This window comes from Rhinatrema bivittatum, chromosome 6, assembly GCF_901001135.1.
Source record: "Rhinatrema bivittatum chromosome 6, aRhiBiv1.1, whole genome shotgun sequence".
Taxonomy (NCBI): Eukaryota; Metazoa; Chordata; class Amphibia; order Gymnophiona; family Rhinatrematidae; genus Rhinatrema; species Rhinatrema bivittatum.
The window spans coordinates 62,731,782-62,758,792 of record NC_042620.1 but is presented as its reverse complement, the minus strand read 5'-3'; the positions used below and the strand labels follow the sequence as shown (position 1 = coordinate 62,758,792).

Sequence of the window (27,011 nt, the reverse complement as noted above, 5' to 3'; positions counted from 1 at the left end):
CCTCTTGCTCTCCCCTCATGACCCCTTTATAAGTGCTACTTTCCACCTCTATCATGGCCCCCTTCCCAAGTGTCTTCTCTCCTGCCCTGCTTCCCTCCACCTAAGGATCATTCCTTAAAGCCCTCCCACTCTTGGTCTTTCCTCCATGCAGTCCCTTATCTGGTTCTTTTTTTCTGTAACACCTTCCTAATTGTTTACCCTCCTACCTTCTATCCTCTCCAAATGCTTTCCCTCCTGCCCTGATTTCCACCAAACCCTGGCCCTTTCTCTGGTCTTCCCTCCTGTGTTCCCTTCCCTGGGCCTCTCTCTCTCAAGGCCCCTTCCTAAGTGCTTTCCTTCTTGTGCACCTTCCTCCCTCCTGCCTTCCCCTCCATGGCCCCTCTGAGTGCTACAATCCTCATGGCCCCTTCAAAGTGCCTTCCCTGTTTCCCCTCTCCATGGCCCTTCTTGTGTACCTTGCCTCCTATCCACTTCCACTTTGGCCTTTCCCTTTTCCTCTCCCTGCTTCTCTCTCCTTTTTGAAGAAGAAATTCAGCAAAATGGGATTCAGTATATTTGAAAAGTATCATACATTTTCTTCAGGTCAGCTAAAGCACATGTATCATTGGCCAGAAATGCTTCTCAAGGTCATCACCGTGCTGGCAGTTGCCTCTCACTGTGTGGAGCAGCAGCTGTTGAAATTGCTTCCTCTCCTCCTCCTCTCAGCATAGAGACATAGTGACAATCAACTGCACTCATCCCCTCCTCCTCTCCATACCAGTTTGGGCTTTTTGACACAGCAGTCTTCCTCTCCTTGGCATGGGATCAGATAGTGGGATTAGGTATCAGGAGCCTTAGAACATAACTCTTCATAGGTGAGATCAGCCTACTCTATTTCTCAACAGAGGCAACTTTGGTTGCCTCTCTTCTGGCAAAACCCAAGTGATAGACTCATAGACTCCTAGGGCTGAGACTTAACTGCTACCTTGGAAGTTTTAATCTGTCTGGCAATCCACCTGGACCTTAGATTCCAGGAACAGGCTTGTGAAAGAGGCTTGGCTTGTCACCCCATCCAGTTTGCCCCCAGCTTTCAGTGACCATGGTTATCAGGCCATCTTCAGAACCAGCTCCTTTGCAGGAAGAACCCATGCAGGTGGATCACTTCAAGTTGTCTCCAGAGGAGAAGCAGAGGTGTAGATGCCTCAGTCTATGTCTATACTATGCTGCCTCTGGACATCTTGTTAATTGATGCCCGGTCAAGCTGGGAAACTCCAGGACCTAGGTATGATGGGAGAGGCCACCGTATGTTTTCCTGTTCCTCTCCACAAATCCTGGTACTGATATGCCTCTCTTTTGAAGAAACCCATGTGGATACTCCATCCTTCCTTTATACTGGCTCTGGTGGCAATTCCATTCATTAATTCTTAGTGCAGCAGTATGTTATTCCGACTGTTCCACTAGAGACTGCATTCACAAATTCTTCGGTACATAGAGAACCCCTACCAGGATGTGTCATTTTGGCCACCAAACCAATATGCATGCAGACTGGTCTTCTGCGCAGATTACAGTTTAGTTTATATGTGTTTTCCATGGCAATAAATGCCATGATCATGGGCCTACCTTGGTTCTTGATGCATCAACCTCATATTGATTGGGATAACTTGCAGATAGCTCAGTGGAGGTCCTTTTGTGTTGTATAATGTCTCTTCTAAGGTCATGCCTGGACTTTCACCCCAGAGCTACCTGGCCTGCCACCACAATATGCAGAGTATTCATATATCTTCAGCAAAAAGGAGGCAGACATTCTTCCAACATATCACTTCTATGACTTCCCCATTGATTTAGATTTCTGGGAAGGTACATCTCAGGTGTAGAGTCTATTCCCACTCAGCACCAGAGACAGAGACAATGTTGAAATATATTAAAGAGAACCTGGATAGAGGGTTCATTCTGCCACCATCATCACTAGCTAAAGCCAGCTTCTTCTTTCTTTGGAAAAAAGATGGTTCATTACTACCCTGCACTGATTATCAAGGGTTCAATGCTATTACCAAGAACTGATATCCTTTCCCGTTGATCAATGAACTCTTCAACCATCTCAAAGGTGTGGAGATATTTACCAAGCCGGACCTCTGGGGGTGGCATACAATTTGATCAGAATACAAGAAGGCAATGAATGGAAAATCACTTTCAATACCAGGATGGGCACTATATGTTCCTGGTGATACTCTATGGGATATGTAATGTTCCTGCTGTCTTTCAGTTTATGATTAATGAGATTTTCTATTACCTTTTATACTCTCATGTGGTATTATATCTGGACAATATCTTTGTCTTTTCAAAATACTTGAAAGAACATCAGAATCATGTCAAGCAAGTCCTCCAGAGGCAGAGAGAATACCAGTTATATGAAAAATTAGAGAAATGCATCTTCAAGCAGGAGGAACTCCCATTTCTTGGCTATGTCATTTCCAGACAAGGCCTATGGAGGGATCTTGAGAAGTTAAAAGCCATCCAGGAATGGCCTCAGCCAGTAGGCGTCAAGGATCTGCAACATTTCCTCAGATTTGCAAATTATTATAGACAATTCATTCGTGGCTACTCTTCCCTGGCCAATTCACTCATAACTGACCAAGAAGAGTTTTGATACCAAGAATTGGACCGAGGAAGCTGTTCAGGCATTTAATCAGTTCAAAGAAGAATTTACTCAGACTCTGTGTCTGCATCACACAGACCCTTCAAAGCCATTCATACTGGAGTACCTTGATAGGTACTCTGTCCTCTCTCTGCATAGCAATCATGGATTCCTCATAACTTGATCCTATTTTTCCAAGAAGTCTACTCTTGCAGAGAAAAGCTATATAACTGGAGATTGAGAACTGCTAGCAGTGAAACTAATCCAAGAATAATGGTGGCGTCTATTGTAAGGGGCCAGACACCAAGTGAATATCAACACAGATTATAAAATTCTGAAACATCTGGCACAAGCATAACAACTGAACCTCAGTAAGCCCACTGGTCACTGTACTTCAATCAGTTTGACTTTGAATTGTGGTACTGCCCCACAAAGACAAAGCAATAGGCTGATGCTCTCTCACAATCCTTTGACACTGAAGGCTCCTTGGACCTGCCAAGACATATCATAGACCCCACACGAATACTTGTCATGGCTGCTGAACCAGTCCTTCCTGGGAAGACAGTAGTACCTCAATGTTTATGCAAGAAAGTTCTTCAGTGGGCCCACAATTCCCATCTAGTAGGTCATCCAGGAATTTATAGAATCTTGGAGTTAATCTTCCATCACTATTGGTGGCCACACATGAAGATCAATGTAACGCAATATGTTGAAACCTGCTCCACATGTACCATGAATAAGAGCACCTGAGCTCAGCCTTGGGGGCTGTTATAGCCACTGCCAGCCCCCAAGGAACTTTAGACCCATTTGGCGACTGACTTTGTCTTGGACCTTCCCCTTTGAATAGGCAATACCACTAAATGGGTAGTGGTGATTCATTTTTCAAAGATGCACATTTCATTCCGCTCCTTGGACTCCCATCTGCATGTGAATTGGATACTTTCTCATCAAGTACATATTTCATAGAAACATAGAAACATAGAAATGACAGCAGAAGAAGACCAAATGGCCCATCCAGTCTGCCCAGCACGCCATGCACTTTTCTTTTTTCCTCTTACTTGTTATGCTTGGCTCTTAGTACCTTTCCCTTCCACCCCACCATTAATGTAGAGAGCAGTGCTGGAACTGCATCCAATTGAATATGTAGCTTATTTAGGGGTAGCAACCACCTCAATAAGCAAGCTATACCCATGCTTCTGTTCACTCAACTATGTAATTTAGTCCTTGTTGGTTGTTGTCTATATATATAGATACTCTTTTCTACATTGCCCCTGCTGTTGAAGCAGAGAGCTATGCTGGCTGTGCGTTGAAGGTGAAGTAACAGACTTTCTCCTCTGCCATTGAAGCAGAGAGCTATGCGCTGAAAGTGAAGCAACAGACTTTCTCCCCTGCCATTGAAGCAGAGAGCTATGCTGGATATGCATTGAAAGTGAAGTAACAGACTTTCTCCCCTGCCATTGAAGCAGAGAGCTATGTTGGCTATGCGTTGAAGGTGACGTAACAGACTTTCTCCCCTGCCGTTGAAGCAGAGAGCTATGCTGGCTATGCTTTGAAAGTGATGTAACAGACTTTCTCCCCTGCCGTTGAAGCAGAGAGCTATGCTGGCTATGCGTTGAAAGTGAAGTATCAGACTTTCTCCCCTGCCGATGAAGCAGAGAGCTATGCTGGCTATGCATTAGAAGTGATGTAACAGGCTTTCTCCCCTGCCGTTGAAGCAGAGAGCTGTGCTGGCTATGCATTGAAAGTGAAGTAACAGACTTTCTCCCCTGCTGTTGAAGCAGAGAGCTGTGCTGGCTATGCGTTGAAAGTGAAGTTACAGACTTTCTCCCCTGCCATTGAAGCAGAGAGCTATGCGTTGAAAGTGAAGTATCAGACTTTCTCTCCTGCCATTGAAGCAGAGAGCTATGTTGGCTATGCGTTGAAGGTGACGTAACAGACTTTCTCCCCTGCCATTGAAGCAGAGAGCTGTGCTGGCTATGCATTGAAAGTGAAGTAACAGACTTTCTTCCCTGCCGTTGAAGTGGAGAGCTGTGCTGGCTATGCATTGAAAGTGAAGTAACAGACTTTCTCCCCTGCCGTTGAAGCGGAGAGCTGTGCTGGCTATGCATTGAAAGTGAAGTTACAGACTTTCTCCCCTGCTGTTGAAGCAGAGAGCTCTGCTGGCTATGCATTGGAAGTGAAGTATAAGACTTTCTCCCCTGCTGTTGAAGCAGAGAGCTATGCTAGATATGCATTGAAAGTAAAGTATCAGGCTTATTTGGTTTGGGGGTAGTAACCGCCGTAACAAGCAAGCTACATCCCGCTTTTTTGTGAATGCAAATCCTTTTTTTTTGCCACATTTCCTCTTACCGTTGAAGCTTAGAGCGATGTTGGAGTCATATTAAACGTGTGTATGTATATTGAATAAGGGTATTATCTCCAGGTAGTAGCCTTCATTCCCGCTGCCACCCCCTCTTCATTCACGTCCTCTAGACTTGATGGATCCACAGTGTTTATCCCAAGTCCCTTTGAAGTCCTTCACAGTTCTGGTCTTCACCACTTCCTCCGGAAGGGCATTCCAGGCATCCACCACCCTCTCCGGGAAGAAATACTTCCTGACATTGGTTCTGAGTCTTCCTCCCTGGAGCTTCAGCTCGTGACCCCTGGTTCTGCTGATATTTTTTTTGACGGAAAAGGTTTGTCGTTGTCTTTGGACACGCCCCCGGCCGGCCGGCGGCCATCTTTAAAGATGGCGCCGGCCATCCAGTGCTCCTACCATGTGACAGGGACTGGCCAATGGCATGGATACACTGTCACATGATAAGGGCAAAGGGCCATCGGCGCCATTTTGTTTTAGCGCATCTGATGGCCTGGGAAAGGGAGATTGCTCCCCGCGGCCTCCCTGGACCACCAGGTATGTGTAAAAAGTTTTTTTTTGGGGGGTCGGGAGAGTGGGGGACGCTAAGGAGGTAATTTTAAAGGGTCGGGGTGGGGTTTTTTTTATCGGCACGGGCCTCACTAAAAAAAATTAGTGATATGAATTGGAATTGGAACCAATCCCACTTCACATCTCTAACAATCAGATTCCCTCCCCCCCAGCCGAACCCGATCGTTAACACGATCGGGCACACGATTCACATCCCTAACTAGTAGAGAAGGGATAATGATAAACACAGAGCAGTTTTTATACACAGAGGGGCGGATTTTCAGAGCCCTGCTCGCGTAAATCCGCCCAAAACCGGGCGGATTTACGCGAGCACGGCCCTGCGCACCGGGAAGCCTATTTTACATAGGCCTCCCGGCGCGCGCAGAGCCCCGGGACTCGCGTAAGTCCCGGGGTTCTCCGAGGGGGGCGTGTCGGGGGCATGTCGGGGGGCGGGCCCGGTCGTCGCGGCGTTTTGGGGGCGTGTCGGCAGCGTTTTGGGGGCGGGTATGGGGGCATGGCTACGGCCCGGGGTGGTCCGGGGGCGTGGCCACTCCCTCCGTACCCGCCCCCAGGTTGCGGCCCGGCGCGCAGGAGGCCTGCTCGCGCGCGGGGATTTACTTCTCCCTCCGGGAGGCGTAAATCCCCGGAGAAAGGTAAGGGGGGGGTGTAGACAGGGTCGGGGGGGTGGGTTAGGTAGAGGAAGGGAGGGGAAGGTGAGGGGAGGGCGTTAGAGGATTCCCTCCAAGGCCGCTCCGATTTCGGAGCGGCCTTGGAGGGAACGGGGGTAGGCTGCGCGGCTCGGCGCGCGCCGGCTATACAAAATCGATAGCCTTGCGCGCGCCGATCCAGGTTTTTAGCAGATACGCGCGGCTCCGCGCGCATCTACTAAAATCCAGCGTACTTTTGTTTGCGCCTGGAGTGCAAACAAAAGTAGGCTATTCGCGCGCCTTTTAAAATCCGCCCCAGAGAGCACAGAGAAACACAGAGCACTAGTAGAGAGGGGATAATGGAAAGCACAGAGCAATATTTATACACAGAAAGCTTCTACAATATAATTTCAATTTTTAGCACTCAGTGGCTTATCTGCTCTGGAAACAGTTGATTCCTCGCCTGGGCTGTGCCACATGCAGTCTGTATTGTTCCAGCCGGCTCACAAGTTAGCTACCCCCAACCTCTGAGTTTGCCACACCCACTGTTTATACCTGGTTATACATTTTTCATCTTCATGGACTCACATCCCTTATTCTCTTGAACCTTGGAGTACAATTTGTGAACTACCTCTGGAAGTCCCTGTGCAAGAAATTTGGGATCATCTTGGATTTCACCTCAGTTATCCACAGAGCAACAGACAAACAGAATTGGTTAATCAGAACATGAAGGCCTTTTTAAGGGCTTATATAAACCATCATCAAGACAACAGGGCATCCCTTCTCTCATGGGCTGAGTTATGTTTTAATAACCAAGTAGGAAACTTGAATGGATCCTCACCCTTCTACTTAGTCTTCAAGCACCACCCATGGGTACCCCTGCTAGTCTCTGCCTTGGTTGCCTGCCCAGCAATTAATATCAGGAGACAAGAACTCCAAGATCTGTGACAAAAGAATAATCAGCTCCTTGAGCAGACAGAAGAATGCTTCAAAAAGCAAGTGGACATGAAATGTGCAGCACCATAACTCAAACAGGGAGTGTTGCTATGGCTCAGTACAAAAACCCAGTACCTCAAGATGCTGTCCATAAAATTTTCTCCCAGATTTGAGGGACTTTTCCTATCCTTCGACAGGTGGTACCAGTGGCTTAAAAATTGAATCTCCCACCTACATTCAGAATCCATGAGGTCTTTCATGTACCTCTATTAAAACCTGCAATTTTGTCTTGGCCCTTAAGACCACTGCTGAAGCCTACTGAAGTGGTGATTGATGAGACTCAATATAAGGTTGAAGAAATTCTGGATTCCAAAAAATAAGGAACAAGATCTTGTACCTTATTGCTTGGAAGGGCTTTTGGACACAAAAATATTTGTGGAAGGCCACCTCAAATCTCTAATCAATCCAATTCTTAAAGGACTTTCACAGACATTTTCCTCATAAGCTCAAACCTAGAAGCCTGGGGGTGGTACTGTTATGTTTGGCTAACCACAGGGTAGGCCAGTGATGGCTAACCTATGACACGCGTGTCAGAGGTGACACGCTGAGCCGTTTTTGCAGACACGTGCAGCGTTTCGTGGACTATCAGGAATTTTTTTTTTTTATCAGCTGCGCCGAGCCAATAACTCAAAAACACAGCCTGACCCTTTAAAATGAGTTTTTTAGTATCCCTCCACCCCCCCCCCCCCCCAATGCCCCCGGGCGCAGGGAGGCTCATGCGGCGCAGCCACAGGCAGTTGGGAAGGGCCGTGGTGAGGCTCACGTCACCACGACCCGAAGAAATAGATCACGTTTAAACGCGCTGATGCTCCTTCTCCTTCCTGCCTGTGCGGCCCCCGGAAGTAAATGTTGCCGGAGCCACATGGGCAGGAAGGAGGAGGAGCATCAGCATGTGCAGAAGAGGAGCAGCGCTTACGGGCGCCGCGAATCCCAAGTCGCAGCAGCCCGAGAAGAGGAAGAGGCCCGGTAGCAGTGCCACCGTGGCCCAAGAAGATCAGGGCCACTGCAGAGCCCATCCTGCAGTGACCCATGAAGAGGAGGCCCAGAGGTGAGAGAGAGGCTGAGGGTCTGTAGAGGGTGTGTGTGTGTGCGTGTATGAGATGAGTTGAGAGAATGTGTGAGAGTGAGGACATGAATGTTTGCAGAGAGAGCATATGCTTGAGCAAGACAGCATGTGGGAGTGAGAGAGAGCCTGTGTGTGTGAGAGTCAGACAGCATGTGCCAGTGAGAGACTGTGTGTATGAATGATTGTATAAGAGAGAGCATGTGACAGTAAAAGCCTATGTGTGTGTGTGAGAGAGAGAAATGCATGTGAGAATGAGAACCTGACTGTGTGTTTGAGGGAAGAAGATGGAGAGAAAAGAAACAGAAAAAAAGACAATATAAAAGGAATTGGCAAAAAAAAAATAAGAAAGATTAGAAAACTAAGATCAGACAGCAAAGGTAAAAAAACAAATAAATTACATTTTAGTGATTGGCACATGTAATCTTTGGGAATGTGCAAGAATAGCACTTTCTCTATGCGGATCTCACAATGTACGAGATCAGCATGGAGAAAGTGGAAGCCCACGGGGCCTACACAGAGGAGGCAGCAGAATGGGCTTCAGTGTCAGTAGTAGCAATCGGCACCTCCCCAATAGCCATGTGACAGCAGTGACAGTGGCAGCAGAGGAATGAGAGAGGTTCCAAAGTTGCTGGCAAAAGAGAGGGGGTCTGCCTTTAGTGTGTGCATGTGTATGAATGGGACTCTGCATGGAGGTGTGTGTGAATGCATGGGTGCCTGCCTGGGGGTCTATATGTATGAGAATGAATTGGTGCCTGCCTGGAGGATGGAGCGGGAGTTGTGTGAAAATGAATGGGAGCCTGCCTGGGGTTCAGTGTGTGTGTGTGTGTTTGTGTGTGTGTGTGTGTGTGTGTGTGTGTGTGTGAGAGAATGACTGGGAGCCTGCCTGGGTGTGTGTGTTTGTGAGGGAGCCAGTGTGTATATGTGTGTGTGTATGTGAGGGAGCCAGTGAGTGTGAGAGCATGAGTATGTATGAGAAAATCCAGGGGACTAAGAGTTTGTGTGTGGGCGGGGGTGTGTGTGGAGGGGGAGAGTGTGTCTTAGAGCCTGTCAGTGTCAGTGAGAGCGAGAGGTTATGGTGGGTATAAGAGCATGAATGTGTATGTATGTGAAAGTGTATGTGTGAGAGAGAATGGACATGTGAGTATGTGTGTGAGAGAGAGGATAACCTTCTAATTCTCGACAATATCAGGGTGACTGGAAATCAAGAGCTTCCACAGAAGGGGACAGCAGGGGCTTTTTAAAATCCTTATTAGTTTTAATTGAAGATTTAGTCAATGAAATTCAGCAACAAAAATGTCACTAAGCAGGTAAGGTAAAGAATTATTTGTTTTGCTTTATTAATAAATACAGTACATATATAAAAATTATAACTTTTTGTTATTAATTAGAGCTATAAATATCACAAAATTATGGATTTTTCTAGAAGTGACACACCACCCGAGTTATGCTTGGTTTTTTTTTTAATGAATTTTGACACACTGAGCTCAAAAGGTTGGCCATCACTGGGGTAGGCCCACGACAAGTGATACTCTCCAATTCACTTCAGTACCTCCTGTACCCTTCCAATGTGGTAGGAACCCCACTATGATCCAATGAGCCCCAGCGACCACCATGGCTCTGACGCCGCCTGCACGTCACCTTCATCCTGCTCCTCCCTGGGGTTTCCATAGTCTTGTGTACGCATGCCATGCATCTGAACTTAAAAGGTCAGTGGTGGAAAAAGCCCTGTGGTGCCTAATAATGATAACCTCAGGCCCTCACTATTTAAGTGTGGCCCAGACTGCCTAATGCCACCTCAGCAATGGGTCTCCTGCCTTGTGCACAGCATGCTGCTCTTGTGTTCCTGAGTTTCTGTGTTCCTGAATTCCACTGTTCTCTCATCCAGCCCTGCCTTACCCAGCCAGCCTCATCCAGCCTTGCATTGCCCATTCTATCTCATCCAGCCTTATCCTGCTAGTCTCATCCAGTGTCTATCTGCTAGTCTTTGTTCTCCCTTGGCCTGTTAAACTGGTACTGACCTTAGCCTTGGACCTGACAATGTTTGCTTATTGCCTGAACTTGACATAACCTTGGTCCTGACCACATTTTCCTGCTACCTGGACCATTGCCTCGGACCTTGCATGCTGCCTGGACCTGATCATAGATTTGGGTTGACCACATTTGCTTGCTGTCTGGACCTGATTCTTGCCTTGTACCTGACTATACTTACTCACCTCCCACTTCAGCTCCTGGCCTGCTCTCAGTATCTCTAGTCTGCTATCTATCCTGACCCCTGCATATCCTTAAGGACATAAGAAGTTGCGAAACTGGGTCAGACCAAGGGTCCATCAAGCCCAGCATCCTGTTTCCAACAGTGGCCAATCCAGGTTACTAGTACCTGGCAAGTCTCAAAACATTAAGTAGATCTGAAAAGCTGTGTCGGATGGATTGTATATGCATGTTATGACTATGCATTACCACTGAAGTGTTTGAGCTACTGCCCATGCAATCCCTCTTGATGCTGCATTTTTGGGCGAAACATGGTGTCCGTGTTAGGTGACATTTTGACTTTTAAAAAATGTTCTCTGGAAGCAAGGAGTCTTTCTACTAAATAAACTGTGAATTATCACTGCTGAGTGTTTCAATTGAATGCTTTCTGAAGATGGCTACTTATATCATGCTCCCTTTCTTTTAAACCACAAATACATAATTTACATATTTTCAATGAATTAGGTATGAGTATATTTTTTCTATTTTATTGAATATTGTATGCTTTACTGCAAAGGTGAAATCATATGATAATCCGTAATCCAAGCTAATGTGACATTTCTTCAGACTTAGTTTTCTTTTCCCTGTTTTCTACATGGTCTATTTGGTTGGTTACATTGTTGACACTTTGACATATGTAAAATTTTTGTAGTGTTTCTGCTCTTCCTTTCTCTGTTACTGTTTATCATTTCTACTTCTGTCATCTGCCAGCTTTCTTTTATTCTCTGTAGGTGTATTGCTTAAATGTAGTAATATCTCTAATTTAAATGTTTTGGTTTTTTTTTTTAATGGCTTTTGAAATTCTTAACATGGGCACTGAAGCCCTCTCCCCAGCACAGCCCCAACTTGCCTGCCACCTACTCCTCACCCTCACTTCACAGCAGTGCCAACATACAATAAGAATCATAGGGGAGTCTCTTGGAATAATTTTTTGCCAAAGCTTTATTTATAATCAAAATATAAGTACAATACATCTTATGCATCCTAACTACTTTTCAAAGATGCAGTTTGTACAAACAGAATATTTTGTCACATTAATCATTCATCCTACTTTGTCAATTGCAGCCAGCATGCCTGCCCGGCTTCTATTGACCTGCCTAAGAGACCCGGCCAATATGAGGTGTGCGTAGCCTGCCAGAATGACCCAGCTCTGCCTGCTCTTGATTGCTTCATATGTCTTATACACACAGTCTGCTCGACAGACACAACTGTTTTCCTGCTTGCATCCTATTGTGCAAACAGCCTGCCAAAGCAACCCGGCTGTGTTCTTACTCGATTCAACTTGAACCACACAATACACTCTTCTATCTTGCCCTAATTTGGTGGGGCCTTAGAGTACTGATCTGGTCATATACGTTCATTAGTCTTGCTGTCATCATGCCAAGGGCTGGGTGGGTGGGTAATTTCATCTGCTTTCAGAGGGAAAAGTGGAAGCCACTGAGGAAGCAGTGACTCTTTATCCCAATGTAATGTCCCTCTGATTCCACCCCAACCCTCTCCATTGTCAGCATACTCTTATCCATCCCATGCCATTTTATGGCCTCATGGGTTAACCCACTGAGGCACCTTTTTCTTGAACTAAATTTTCAATAAGATGTTGTCATAGTCAAACACTAATATACATCAGCAAGAGCCTGGAGTTGGTATGGGTATATTTTATAGATAAAGTACAAATAGATACTATATGCAATACATAGTATAACAATAATTTCTTCAATGAAAAACAATAAACTTGTACTTCTCTCTTATGGTGTTTCCCTTCTTTCTCAATCACAAAATGGCATGCTGCTCCTATGGCTATAGAAATAGCTGCAATTTGAAAACACAGAAAGGTAATAAAGTTTTCCCAGCAAAAGTATCTGTTGAGGTAACAGAGAATAACCCAGCTGAAACCTATCCTCTGAACTTGCCAAAAAACTGCGGATGCTATATTTTAAAATTTTTGTTGTGGATATACTTTGGAGAACTTGAATATATATTTGCAAATAGAAGTTGTACATATGTAGTGAGCATGAAATATATGTATAGTAGGTTGCATACTAGAGATATTACTACATTTATTAGTGCTAACTGGTATTGCAAGTATTTAATATTATTATATCATACTTATTAATATAGCTGAGCAGTATTATATATGATAGTTTTAGGAACAAACATTTGCATCAGTTTGTGCTGTCCTTTTGAGCAGATACTTCAAAATACTGCAGCCAGAATACTAACGGGAAGAAAGAGGAGGGACCATATAACCGAAACTCTAGCAGACTTACATTGGTTACCCATCGAATACAGGATAAAATACAAAGCCTTATGCACCATACACAAACTAATATATGATAAAGAAGCAGACTGGCTAAACACAGCCTTACGAGTAGGGATGTGAATCGTTTTTTGACGATTTAAAATATTGTCCGATATATTTTAAATCGTCAAAAATCGTTAGAGCCGCGATACAATAACAATTCCCCCGATTTATCGTCAAAAAATCGTAAATCGTGGGAAGGGGGAGGGGAAGGGGGAGGGCGGGAAAACCGGCACACTAAAACAACCCTAAAACCCACCCCGACCCTTTAAAATAAATCCCCCACCCTCCCGAACCCCCCCAAAATGCCTTAAATTACCTGGGGTCCAGAGAAGGATCCCGGTGTGATCTTTTACTCACGGACCTCCGGTGCTTGTAGAAATGGCACCGGCGCAACCTTTGGTTTTTCTGTACGGAAAAACGATTTGCGGCAGGAGATCGCTCCCGGACCCCCGCTGGACCCGCAGGGACTTTTGGCCAGCTTGGGGGGGCCTCCTGACCACCACAAGACTTGCCAAAAGTCCAGCGGGGGTCCGGAACGACCTCCTGCAATCGAATCGTGTTGTCTATGGCCGGCGCCATTTTGCGCCGCCATTTTGCGCAAAATGGCGCCGGCCGTAGACAACACGATTCGACTGCAGGAGGTAGTTCTGGACCCCCGCTGGACTTTTGGCAAGTCTTGTGGGGGTCAGGAGGCCCCCCCAAGCTGGCCAAAAGTTCCTGGGGGTCCAGCAGGGGTCCGGGAGCGATCTCCTACGCTCCTGACCTCGGGGGACAAAAAACAAAATGGCGCCGGCGCTACCTTTGACCTGTCATATGACAAGGCAAAGGTAGCGCCGGCGCCATTTCTACAAGCACCGGAGGTCCGAGAGTAAAAGATCACACCGGGACCCTTCCTCTGGACCCCAGGTAATTTAAGGCATTTTGGGGGGGTTCGGGAGGGTGGGGGATTTATTTTAAAGGGTCGGGGTGGGTTTTAGGGTTGTTTTAGTGTGCCAGTTTTCCCGTCCTCCCCCCCACTGGACCCCAGGTAATTTAAGGCATTTGGGGGGGGGGGTTCGGGAGGGTGGGGGATTTATTTTAAAGGGTCGGGGTGGGTTTTAGGGATGTTTTAGTATGCCGGTTTTCGATTTATACGATTTTCACGATATTTAAATAACCCAAATGGCGACGATCCGATTCCCTCCCCCTCCCAGCCGAAATCGATCGTTAAGATGATCGATCACACGATTCACATCTCTACTTACAAGTACACGTTCCACAAAGAAACCTCCGCTCAGCAAACAAAGCACTACTAACAATCCCTTCAGTAAAGTCAGCAAAATTAACCCAAGTGAGAGAAAGGGCTTTATCATTGGCTCTGCCCATACTATGGAACACGATGCCACCCGAACTCAGATTACAGAATAATCTCAAAACTTTTAAGAAAAATCTAAAAACATGGCTCTTAAAAAAGCCTTCACTAAAGAGTGTGGAGGGTAGAGAATGAAAGTACAAGGTAATGCAGATGAGAATGAATTTAATCAATCCTACTTTTAAGAAGTAATATTTCAAAGCGATAGTAACTCAGTAATATACCTGGACTTGACCAACATTACTCAAATAATGATTTTATTTATGAAATTGTAACTGAACTTTATTGGCACCTGTTAGAATGTAAGATATCCTACATTTACTTACCTTAGTCTATGTGCCTATTTGTAAACCGTTGCGATGGTATATATTTATTTATTTATTTATTTATTTATTTAAGGTTTTTTTATACCGGCATTCATGAACTCGTTCACATCATGTCGGTTTACAGAAAACGGTTTACAGAAAACGGTTTACAGAAAACGGTATAGAAACGTTTTTAAATAAATAAATAAAATAAAATAAATGGTAGATATGTTGAAAAGGTTTTATATCCATGTGAAAAGTGTGGATTTATACTGAGATGTTTAGAGATATCAGAAAAAAATATTTGCTCTTAGGCCCCAAAATAACTTTTCTGTACAATGAAAAAAAAATTATAGTGTAATTCATAATTCCTATCTGACTCAAGGACATGGAAGAGTTTGCAACTATGGCAGTGCTTCAGTCTAGACTTGTCCCAGTCTGAAGCAGATGTAAATATATTCATATCTTGAAAGATAATAGAAACAAACGGAAAGCACAGATTTACTGTATTTGGGGGGGGGGGGGGGGGGGGGGGTGGATAGCTGTTTGTAATAAATGTTAGCGAAGGTCTTTTCAAACCTGGCCCAGGGACTTTACAGCCAGTAAGGTTTTCAGGATATCTACAATGAATATGCATGAGATAAAATTGCATATACTGAATCTCTATGGCCTGAGTTTAACAAAATGAACTAAATATTGAATGCAATAGGAATATGTTTTATGGTAATAGGCAGCTTATCATAATTTGCACTAATACCTATGCAAAGCACTATCATAGTGCAAATTGCAATAACTTTTTCACATTTTGTGATGAGTGAGAGAGAGAGAGAGACTAGCTATGATGCCTGCACGCTAGATAGGTATTTATATCTCTATGGGAGGCCCAACTAGTAACACGAGGTGAGGTTTAGGTATTAGTGTAGGGGGTTAGGGGATACTTTCACATTTAAAGTGAGACGTACGAACAGAACAGTGCTCTCTTGTGAAGATTTGATGACCTTCAGAGTGGGGAAACTCACCCAAAGATGAGATTTGTGCAATGTTCTCTCAACCTAGCTTGATGTTACCCAGGTAGAGAGTGCCCCTATAATATGTAAATTTATCTAATGCATATTAATTGTGGATATTCTGAAAACTCAACTGGCTGTAGGGTCCCCAGAACAAGTTGGGAAGCCTTGTGTTAGGGTAAAGGAAGTTAATACAGTGTCTCTGGTAGCTCCTCCCCTTTATGATATAAAAATTTTATTTTGTACTGCGACAACTATATTTTTCATTCAAATATCTTCTATCTCGTAAAACATTTATTGTTTGTTTCACATTTAATACTATTCAAAATCTTGAGAATAAATATAATGGGGCAGATTTTAAAAAGTTGCGCGAGCGCGTACTTTTGTTCGCGCAGCAGGCGCGAACAAAAGTACGCCTGATTTTATAAGATAGGCGCATAGCCGCGCCTATCTTATAAAATCTGGGGTCAGCGCGCGAAAGGCTGCGCAAAATCGGCAGCCTGCGTGCGCCGAGCCGCGCAGCCTGCCTCCATTCCCTCAAAGGCCGCTCCGATTTCGGAGCGGTCTTGGAGGGAACTTTCCTTCGCCCTCCCCGCACCTTCCCCTCCCTTCCCCTACCTAACCCACCCCCCCCGGCCCTATCTAACCCCCCCTTACCTTTGTCGGCAGCCCCGCTCCGTCCTCCGGTCCCGGGGGCTGGTCTGGAGGCCTCGACCACGCCCCCCGGCCAGCGCCACGCCCCCGGGCCAGCCCCCGAAACGCCGCGTCAGTAGGCCCCGCCCCCGACACGCCCCCAACACGCCCCCTTACAAAAGCCCCGGGACTTACGCGCGTCCCGGGGCTTTACGCGCGCCGGCGGCCTATGCAAAATAGACACGCCAGCGCGTGCGGCCATTTGAAAATCCGCCCCAATTTGTGTAAATTGAACCCATAGGGGCAGATTTTTAAAAAGTACGCTGGATTTTATAAGATACGCGCGTAGCCGCGCGTATTTTATAAAATCCGGGGTCAGCGCGCGCAAGGGGGTGCACATTTGTGCAACCTGCGCGCGCCGAGCCCAGCGCGAGCTGCATGTTCCCTCTGAGGCCGTTCTGATTTCGGAGCGGCCTCGGAGGGAACTTTTCTTCGCCCTCCCCCCACCTTCCCCCACCTTCCCCTACCTTCCCCTCCCTTCCCCTACCTAACCCACCCCCCGGCCCTATCTAACCCCCCCCTTACCCTTGTCGGCAAAGTTACGCCTGCTGAAAGCAGGCGTAACTTTGCGCGTGTCGCCGGCAGCCCCACTCCGTCCTCCGGTCCCGGGGGCTGGTCCAGAGGCCTTGACCACGCCCCCGGGCCGGCGCCACGCCCCTGGGCCCGCCCCCGAAACGCCGGGACCCGCCCCCGAAACGCTGCGTCGTTTCGGGAACATCCCGGACACGCCCCCTCCCGCCCCTTTTCGAAAGCCCCGGGACTTACGCGTGTTCCGGGGCTTTACGCGCGCTGGCAGCCTATGCAAAATAGGCGCGCCGGCGCGCGAGGGCCCTGCGCGCGTAAATCCGGAAGGATTTACGCGCGCGGCACTTTTGAAATCCGCCCCATAGGCCTTAAAGATGTTCATGTATATAAAATCATGCGACATGTTAGGGAAAATTAGAGGGATCATTGACTTTAACTTAATTTTTCCTCTGTTAGGATGATGGGCATGAAGCAATTGAACAGTAGTTGCATACTTTCACAATTTCTGTTTAATTTTTTTATGTTCATTGTCCTGACAGAGCAAAAATGGAAGTTAAGACCAATGTTCCCTCTAAATTTTCCTAACGGGAAGTGATTTTATTATATCTTTGGCTTGGCTACCTGTAACTTTTAACAAATTTGGATGTCTCCCTTTTAATAGTGAGTTTATAACTCCTACTGGACGTCAAAAATTCAGTTTAGGCTTCCGACTGTCAAGTTGCTAGTATCAGGATTCCTAGACTTGGGGTATATCACCCCAGGAGTGGTGCAGGACTACATAACCGGATGCTGGGCAGGACTAGGGCCAGTCTTCCACCTAGCCAGCTGCCTCCCCCTCAGGTGGCGCCTTTGAGTTCCGTGGGCCAGTAGGTCTTTGCTGCAGAAGTATAACATAGTGACTCTGCAGACAGGCGCAAGGCTTGTCAGACTGGAAAAAGGCTCATCAGGCTGGTAATCTGAAGCAAGGCTGGAGAGTCTGCATGGACTGAATCAAGGCTGGACAGGCTGGGTAGTCTGGAGCAAGGTTTGAACAGACTGGGAAGTCTGGAGCAAGGCTTAGACAGGCAGGATAGTTTGGAGCCTGAGTAAGGGGTATAGGGACAGGACAGAGAGTGGGGACCGGGTCTGAATACAGATAACTACATGCTGGAATTGGGCAGGGACTAGAACTAGGTAGTACTAGGTACAGGCTGGGTCAATACAATACATAGGCGAGACAGGGAAATAATATTAAGACTAGGACTGGGCAGGTCAGTATTAGAAAAGGCCGGCAAGGGCAGGACAGGACAAGGACTAGACCAGACAGGACTGAACAAGGACTAGACAAGATAACACAGAACAATGAACAAAAAGGCCAAAAGGCAGCAATAGGGGAGGCCTGTAGGCCACTAGGCATGAGACCCAAAGCCCACAGACCAAGGAAGAACTGAGAGCAGGCTTGAAGGCCACAGGACAGTGTGCAAGGTAGCAAAAGGTCTGAGGACCACAGGGCAAGGAGAAAGGAGAAAGAAGGCCCAAAGGCCATAAAGCATGGCAAGGCAAGGAACAGTAGCCAGGTCATAGAGCCAAGGTCAACCTCCTGAGAAGGCAAGGATAGAATGGCAGTTCTGGGTTACATAGAGCTGGAGTTTGGGTGTGGTTTAAGCAGTGAGGAGGAGCTGGGCAAGGCTGGAGGCTAAGCTTCCTGAGGACTCCTGGAAGAGCAAAGGTTGCAAGACAAACTGAGTCAGGAGGCCATTGAGGAGATGGTTGAGATAGCTCAGAACGGAGTTCCATGAAGGATTCTGTAGGTGGGGAGATGGCATAGTATCAGAATCATATATAATGAGGCTACACAGCAGCTAGCCAAAGGATATTTGAAAATTCCTTGTAAGTTCAAAGCAAGGTTTATTCACATAGGACATTGTCAATAGAAAAGACAAACAAGTTGTTTTCACTTTGTTAACTAAACTCTCGTAAGGCATGGAACATAGATATCTCTCTCAGCACTCCAGTCTAATAATGGCAAAGCAGGTCAGGGAACTAACTCATCATACTCACAATCAGTTGGGTCTAGGTCAGAAATATCCAGGGGACAAAATACATAATTCAGCAAGGTTACTTGGTTCAAATGCTAAGCAAGGCAAGATTTCTGGGTTGAGATATAGCAGGGCTCTGCCAGGTTCACATCATGTGGCTCATATCCCTGAAATTGCCAGGAACAATTTATTGTTCACAAAGGCCCCATTTTGAATGTCTGACGACCAAACCAGATCCTTAGGTGTTATGACAACAGGCTTGACGTTAAAATTGTAAGACAGTCTTTTCTGAATTGCCTTAGTCTTTGAGCAGCAGAGACACAGAGTGGCTCCCCAGTACAGTGGTTCAAAGTCATCCAGAGCCTTTTTGCTCTGACACAGATCTGTTTATGTACTCAAATCTAAACACAACTCAGACACTAAAATCTAGAAGGAAAATAAGAAAAATGATCGGTTGAGCCTTGAGGAGAATGTTTTAAACCTGACACATTAATTACTCTATTTCTGTTAAATGAATGATTTTTATTCTGCATATCACTTGCCTCAGCAGGGCTTCATTCACCTTCTTCTTATTCCTGTGTGTTATATATGACTAAAGTACTACTGCAGCCAGGGATTTTTTTTTAAATTATTTTTTGGGCAATGTATATCCAAAAGGAAAAATGACTGCAACAAGCAATCAATAAATCCTAAAGCATTAGGATAAGGATTTAAAAGGGTGTCTGTGTGGTGGGGGGGAGGAGGGGGGGGGCAGTAAGCACAGACTATTAATTAAATTTAACTGGAAAATTCAAAGCATGGACGATATCAAGGTGTCAATACTTAACAGAAAATCAGAAAATCTGTAAAGCTAGAATATAAATACTCCTGATAATTTTTCTTTAAATACTGCATATTTATGGCAGAAAAGTATCATTTAAAACACAGATTTCTATAAAATATGTAATAATAGAAAAAATAGAAACATGTATAGTAAAATGAGTATTTTCATTCTTACAAATCTATTGTTAAACAGAGGAACATATTTTAAACATTCTATGATTTGCCCAATTGGCAGAAATTGATGCCTGCATTCTAAGTAATGGTCACCAGATGGCAGCACACTATAAGATCACTATTGATCATAATTGTTCTGCCCCTTAGAAAAGCTGCTTATGTTTTAATGCTTAACAGACAAAGCCACATTTATATGTGCATTACTAATGTCCAAACTCTCCCAGCTGCAGTCATCTGAGTCAGATCCAGCTTCATATACATGGCTTATCATTGTGAGCATCGTAGTTACACACATTGTGAGCATTTGTTGCTAATGGTATTAACAAGCAACATAAAATATACAATACCTCAACTTCTTGCCTCCATCTGCTATTTTGGCTTTATTTAAGTACCCTTCTTTCCTTTCTTCAACCTATGAGCAAAATGTCGACAAAACAAATTTAACACAAACATGCAATCTGCACTTATTCTTAAAGGGGCTATTTAATCAGTTTGTTTAAAAAAAAAACAATTTCAGTATTTCACCACATGAAAGAAATAGCCAAGTTTGCAGACTAAATTGTTTTCGCTTTGACTTATGTTAGGTATCTGTGGTTTCATTTATACTAGATTGTCAGGTGTTCTTCAACCATTTATTATTAACAGGACAAATACAGCTATAACTGAAAAAAAGAGTCAAATAACCAGAATTATTATGGAATAGGAGTTTAGATGCACTAGGGATCTTCAAGCAGTACGTGACTATTTTGGATACATTAATATCTGTATATCTACCATCACAGAAACTAGATAATGCTATGGAAAATATTACATATTGCAATAGCATAAAGCCAGAGCCAAACCTATGGTTGTGCAGGTTGTGCAATGAACAAAGCATCTTAAAGAGGTGTTTAGACTGAACTATCAGAGTTTGATTGCAATGTCATAACTGTTATCAGAAATATTAGAAATGATTGTAGCTTGCACTAAAGTGATATAGTAAACATTAAATCATGCTAGCACACACTTAATGACTTTTAATGCATGCTAAAAACATGTATATATTTAATATGTATTCTACCTTTCAGGATCTTCAAAGCAGATTAAAGGATATTTATTTATTTATTCAAATTTTATATACCGTCTGCAAATCATGTTAGACAAGCAGATGTACAATTAAAAAAAAATACATAAAGTATAATAATAATCAAAATTTTTAAACAACTCTGTGTGGTCCCATGTGTGCACGTATATGGTCGTGCAGAGATCTACAACAGTATTTTATAACCTGCACATATCAGCTATTCATATACTATAAAATACATAAGTTTTCCCATCCCAACATACATGTATATGTATGATTACAGAAAAAAAACCTGCACTGCATTGGAAGGATATATTTCCATGCATTCAAAGTTCACACCTTTTTGTTTATTTTTTAAACATATGCATGTATTTTTAATTGAGAGACATAATACTTCTTGCTTATGTAAAACCCTGATTAATGTGTGCAAGTCAGTATATTTAAAAATGTGTGCATAATTGAAATTGCCAGTCTACAGATTTCTCCACTAGTTCACCCAATCCTTCTCCAGGTCATTGAGACCCAATTCACCTATATCTCCCAGCCAACCAATATGCAAATCTGATATCAATTACAAAAGAAAATTAGGTGGAAAATTATGTGAATAAGTTGCTGAATATAAGCATAAAATATCCCCATCCTGGATCACCCCTAGACCATCCTTTCTTATATATATATATATATACATACACGCGCACACACACACATATATATACATAAACATTAGATGAAAAATACATGTGTACTTTTTGGTTTAATAAAATAGCATGTGAATGACTACAAGCTACTTGTGCATATATAATGTTAATTTTACACTCAAGTGTTTTGAAAATTCAGCCCATAAGTAGTTCCTTGTCCCCAGAAAGTTCAAAGAGTACATTTTCAAAGGAGTTACATGCTTAAAAGTATCATATATTCTAGTAATATTCAAAAGCCCATTTAAACCCATAGGGGTGGATTTTAAAAAGCATTTACATGCGTAAATCTGGGTTTTACGCATGTAAATGCACTTTACTCGAGTAAGTGGGCTTTTGAAAATTGCTACAATATATGCCATTGAATCATCCATAGGATTTATTCGCATAAGTGCACTTTACGTGAGTAAATGGCTTTTGAAAATTGCTACAATAGTAGTTACATTTATGCGCGTAACTCCTTTGAAAATTACCCCCATAACGTTCATTTATATGTGTAAAATCTTTTGAAAATTTAGCCTTATAGAGTTAATTGTCAAAGGAATTATGTGTATAGAAGTAGCAATTTTCAAAATCCCATAAATCCTTTTGAAAATTATCTCCTTAGTTTGTACATGAGGCAATTGAGGATTAAGTGACTTGCCCAAAGTCACAAGTAATAGCAGCAGCATGTGAACATTGGCTTTCTATGTTCAGAGCACACTGCTTTAACCACTAGGCTACTTGTCCATGCCATGCTAAAATGAAAACAAAACAAAAGAAAAAATGTAAGACAAAGAAAATAAAAGCAGAACAAAATGACAATAGATGAACATTTTTCAGCTGCATACTTCTGAAATAAACTGAATTACTACAAGATATTTTGTAATATGGAACAGGATATAACTATTAGGGATATGCATTTGTTTGAAACAAATAGGTAAAAGATAATAATAAGTTACATATTTGTTTCATTTGCAGACTCCCAAACAATATTCTTAGTCCCATTTCTTTATGTTTCTTATTCATTTCATTGGCCCATTGAAGACCATGCTTGTGTACTGTGGTGAAAAAAAAATTGATAACAATAACAACTCCCTTGTCAGAGCCAAGGGAGGACAAGTTCACATGAAGACTGGCCAGTGGACAAAACACAGTGCATTATCTTCTTAAGTAGCCTATGGCAGCTATCTGGATCAAGCGATGCTGACCCACTCCCATTGTAAAGTTTGAGCAAGTGCATAAGCAGTAGTTCCTCTTTATTTTTTGTTGAAGAAGAATGTGCTAGGAGAAGCTTTCTAAGACTTTTTGAAAAAGCTTAATTTTTGGGATTTAAAACTAGTACAGGGCTACTTCTAATCTTTTTTGTGTTACAATGGTCTTGTTCACAGTACACTGATGATTTTGATTGTTCTCTTCACTAGGGAAGAGTCAGGTGAGAAAAAGTAGGAAGATTGCAGTTGTGGCAGTGCTGCTGATGATCTTTTTTTTTTTTTTTTAATCTCTGGACAGTGAGGTTAAATTAGCACATAGAGACTGAATAGAAGAGTCTTACCAGGCTGCCAGTCTGTTAGTGTTTAACTGATTTTTCATGTGTGGAGTCAGTCTGCACACAGCACAGAACATATCCATTGTAAATGAGTGTGAGTGTGGATATGTGTATGTGTGTGAGAAACACAGTTCTCCATATGAGTGGTACTGTAAGTGGTGGTACAGATACATTATCAATACATTAATTTGTAATATCCAAATTTCCAATAGTCAGTATACCACCATGTCAGATAAAGAGAAAGGAGGGGATGTTTTCAGCTTTGGCAGAGGCAGCAATAAATGGTAGTCCAGCATCTAAACTAAAGAGGGACTTTTTTAGATCTAGCAGAGCAGGAGAGAAAGACAGCTCAATATAGAAGACAATGAAATCTGGAGAGCATATTCTACCCCACCTGTTCCTCTCACTGTTGTTTTGGAGCAATGGGAAGAAATAGGAGAGTAATCTATAACTGGCATTATCAGGGGAGGGGTAGAAGAACCAACAGCACACTCCTCTTTGTTTTTTGCTTCTGATGCAGTGATGGCAGTATTGGCACCAACTTATTCAAAGATACAATTTTGTCTTGGATTTTATGAATCAGTAGATACTGAAGAGCTAGTAGCCAAAGAGAATTTGTGAAATATAGTCAGTAGCATCTTAGCCTCTAGTTGAGTAGTAGGGGAGAGAAATGATACTGATGAGGTTAAAATGAACCTCCAGGAAGAGCAGGCAGTGTAGCTAGAGAGCAAGAGTTATGCCCTAGCATTTTTCCTCTGGCTCCACCCTCTACTTCAATTCCAGTACCAACATCAGACTGTTACGTGTGCTGTCTGCAGCAGACCTGTGGCTCGTCCCTCTCACCTTTCCACAAGGACTCCAGCCTCTGGTTCCTCCTCGCTGGCAGCAGTGGGCCACCAGCTCCGTCCTTGGGTCTCCCCCAGTGCCTCCGGCCCTACTATAGTCTCCAGCGTTCCCAGTCCTGATGCCACTACTCATCAGGCCTCTCCGCGTGGCCCGCAAAGAGACGCCACCACTCGCACCGCGCCGCTCCCTAGGCATGCACGCACATCGCTGATCCTTATTTGGGATGGCGGCAGGAACCTAGGCGCGGCCCCTGATCATGACATCAAACTATTCATAGTATTTAAGCTCAAGCTCTGCTCCATAGTGTTGCTTTTGCACCAGGTCTCCTCGATGGTCGAGTACTCGTTGCTACTAAGAGATTCGTCTCTTCCCTGCACTCCTGTTCCTTGTTGTTCCTGGTTCCTGTTTCCTTGTTCCTTTTCTGCTTATGCTTTGGATTGACTACACAGACTTTGACTGTACTTCGCCTGACTACGTTCCAGCCTATTTCCAGTCCCAGACCTCTGCTTTGTCGGAGTACGTTCCAGCCTATTTCCAGAACCTGACCTTTTCTTTGCCTGACTACGCTACCGTCTATCTCCAGTCCCAGACCTCTGCTTCACCTCATTATGTTCCAGCCTATCTCCAGACCCAGACCTCTGCATCGCCTAACCACACTACAGCCTATCTCCAGCCCAGACCTTTGCTTCGTCTGACTACGTAATTGACTATCTCCATGCTCAGACCTCAGCCTTGCTTGCCATTGTCTCTGGATTTCCGCCAGCCCTGACTCAAGCCTACTATTGTACACCTCTTCTGTCTACTTCCTGGATGTGGATTCATCAGGCTTCGGCATACCTTTGCTCGAGCGCCCTCTGTCTGCCTTCGTTCCACTGGCACCCGAGTTTCCAGAACATTATCCAGTCCAAAGTAGAACTGTACCATCTCTCGTCTGCTGTCTCTGGGCTGAACCCATTTCTCCTGCAACTATACACAGAGGCCCACCTAAGTTCTGCCGGCCCCGGCACCCAAAGGCTCAACCCATGAGGAACAAGGGCTGGTATAGGTGAAGCTCCAGCGGCCTCTGCCTTTCAGCCCACTCCACCTGCCGATGGTGGGGACCCATAGGTCCTTACCTACAGGTTGCGTCAACCCGACCTCGACCCAAGGGTCCACCTCTGATGCAACACAGACTCTAAGAGGCCAATGCAATACAGTGCACTCAGCCGAGCGCACTGTATAACCTGCACTCAGACATGGGTTAAAGAGGCGCTAATCCACCCCCTAATGCAATAGGGAGATTAGCACCTATTTAACACGCGTCCGACGTGGAGTGAATGCAATAGCACTCATCATATGCAAATGCATGTGAATGAGGCTATTACTCATTCACTCCACATTAAAAAAAAAAAGTGAGAGTCTCAGATGCACATTTAGCTCTCAGATATTAATGCCTGCCTGGAGCAGGCATTAATAGCTGAGTGCATGTATAAGAAGTACAGAAAAGCAGAAAAAACTGTTTTTCTGTACTTTTTTTTTTTACTTAAAAAAAAATACCTCGGCAGACCGCTGAGTTATGAAGACTGCCGGTAAACTCGGCATCCGTTTTCATTACTGGCAGATGGCTGGTTATGAAAACTGATGCCGAGTTTGCACATGCTCAGAAACTTTTACTGGGAGGAAATCAAGTGTCATTTGATCCAGATGTCAGGTATAGGCTAGTAAAAAAAAAGTGGATTCACCTTAATTGGTCCTCCTATCTATTTCCCTGTATCTCCAGCCTTGGTATCATCTTTGTTCCTATGTCACACAGGCAAGAGATGGTTGCTATAGTTACCAGATAGTCTCCTCTGCTTGCACAGTACTGCCATGGACTTGAATGGGAAACATAAACAAATGAGATAACATTTGTATTAAAATTCATGCACCTTCATTCATTTCATGGGGCCATGAATGAAACAAAATTGATTCATTCATTGCTTTTTACCAATTTATTTCACATGAATGTAAATCCCTAATACATACTCCTGAACCAAAAGGATAATCAAAATACTTACCAACTGTTCTAGTGAATTAATAACATCTGACATATTATGTTGAGAATGATTCCTTCTATGACGTGATATCTGAAAAAAAAAATTCCATATTAGAATGAGCATAGATAATAGTTTTAGTCAAACAAGGAAGGCATATACTAATATATTTACCGTAATTATTTTCTCATATGTGCTGCAACTTCCACACAATGTGAATTTAATTTAAAAATGTCCTAAGATATGCACTCCTAGAGGCATGAGGAAAATTAGTACTGGAAAAAAAGCACCTAAAGGGTCTAAAACCATCAAAACAATATAGGAAAAAAGTATAGTCCACCATGCAGATGGATGTTTGGATGTTTGAAAGTTGCAAATAAGAAGTCATTATCAGGGAATTTGGAACTTCTGTATATATATATATATATATATACAGAGCTTCTGAAGGACATGCACGGTCATTGAAGAGTAAGGAAAAACATGTGAGAGGTAGAGGGACTTTGGAACAGCAGTATGAACTAATTTGAGAAGATAAGGAACCGATACCGGTACGGTTGAACGCTGTACTGGTTGAAAGTTTGCCAAGATCGAGGGAGTGGTGACTCCATTTTGAATACAGCGGTTTTTTTCTCAAATAAGGTGTGGTGATACAAATTTGAAACTGGGGGAGGAGAGTTAATGATCGGAAGCATGTGCGGACGGAGTGAAGAGGTGGCATAGAGGTTCACATTCATATTCGGGAGAATTTACACATAAAACGTAGGAGCCATTGAGCCGGAGTGAATTGGATGTGTATTTTCCTGTATCCACTCCGCTTAGAGTGCAGATATAAGTGATGGAAGTTATTCGTTTCCATTGACGTTTGGTCATAATTAAAGTATTCCCCTGAAGAAGCCAATCTTGGCGAAACGAGGACCTTGTCGGGATGGGATGTAAAGACATCTAAAGGACATACACCACTAGTAGTTGATCAATGTGTGAACTAAGGAATGCGATTGAAGACACGAGATTTAAGATAGTTGAAGTACTAAGTGGTGTATTGCTTTAACATAGACCTGTTATAACGTCGATGAGAGGAGGGAATATTTAGTTGATCAGGGACAGATTGAGGGTAATATTAGAAGAGGATGGAGGGTCAAAATGAAGGGGTTTGGTGAGGATTTTAGTATGTATGTTATATTTCATGGTTTGTAAT

At 43.9% G+C, this 27,011-nt stretch overlaps 1 protein-coding gene across 1 annotated transcript in view; it reads right to left on the bottom strand.

Moving 5' to 3' along the window:
* The window catches only part of ARHGAP15 (Rho GTPase activating protein 15), a 1,536,288-nt gene that overhangs the window by 1,307,660 nt on the left and 201,617 nt on the right, over nucleotides 1-27,011 (bottom strand). Inside the window, exons 4-5 of the mRNA XM_029605409.1 lie at nucleotides 25,841-25,909; nucleotides 20,020-20,084 (exon numbers count right to left, since the gene is read on the bottom strand). Of these exons, the coding sequence (XP_029461269.1) occupies nucleotides 20,020-20,084; nucleotides 25,841-25,909 (134 nt within the window). The remainder of the gene's footprint in view (nucleotides 1-20,019; nucleotides 20,085-25,840; nucleotides 25,910-27,011) is intronic.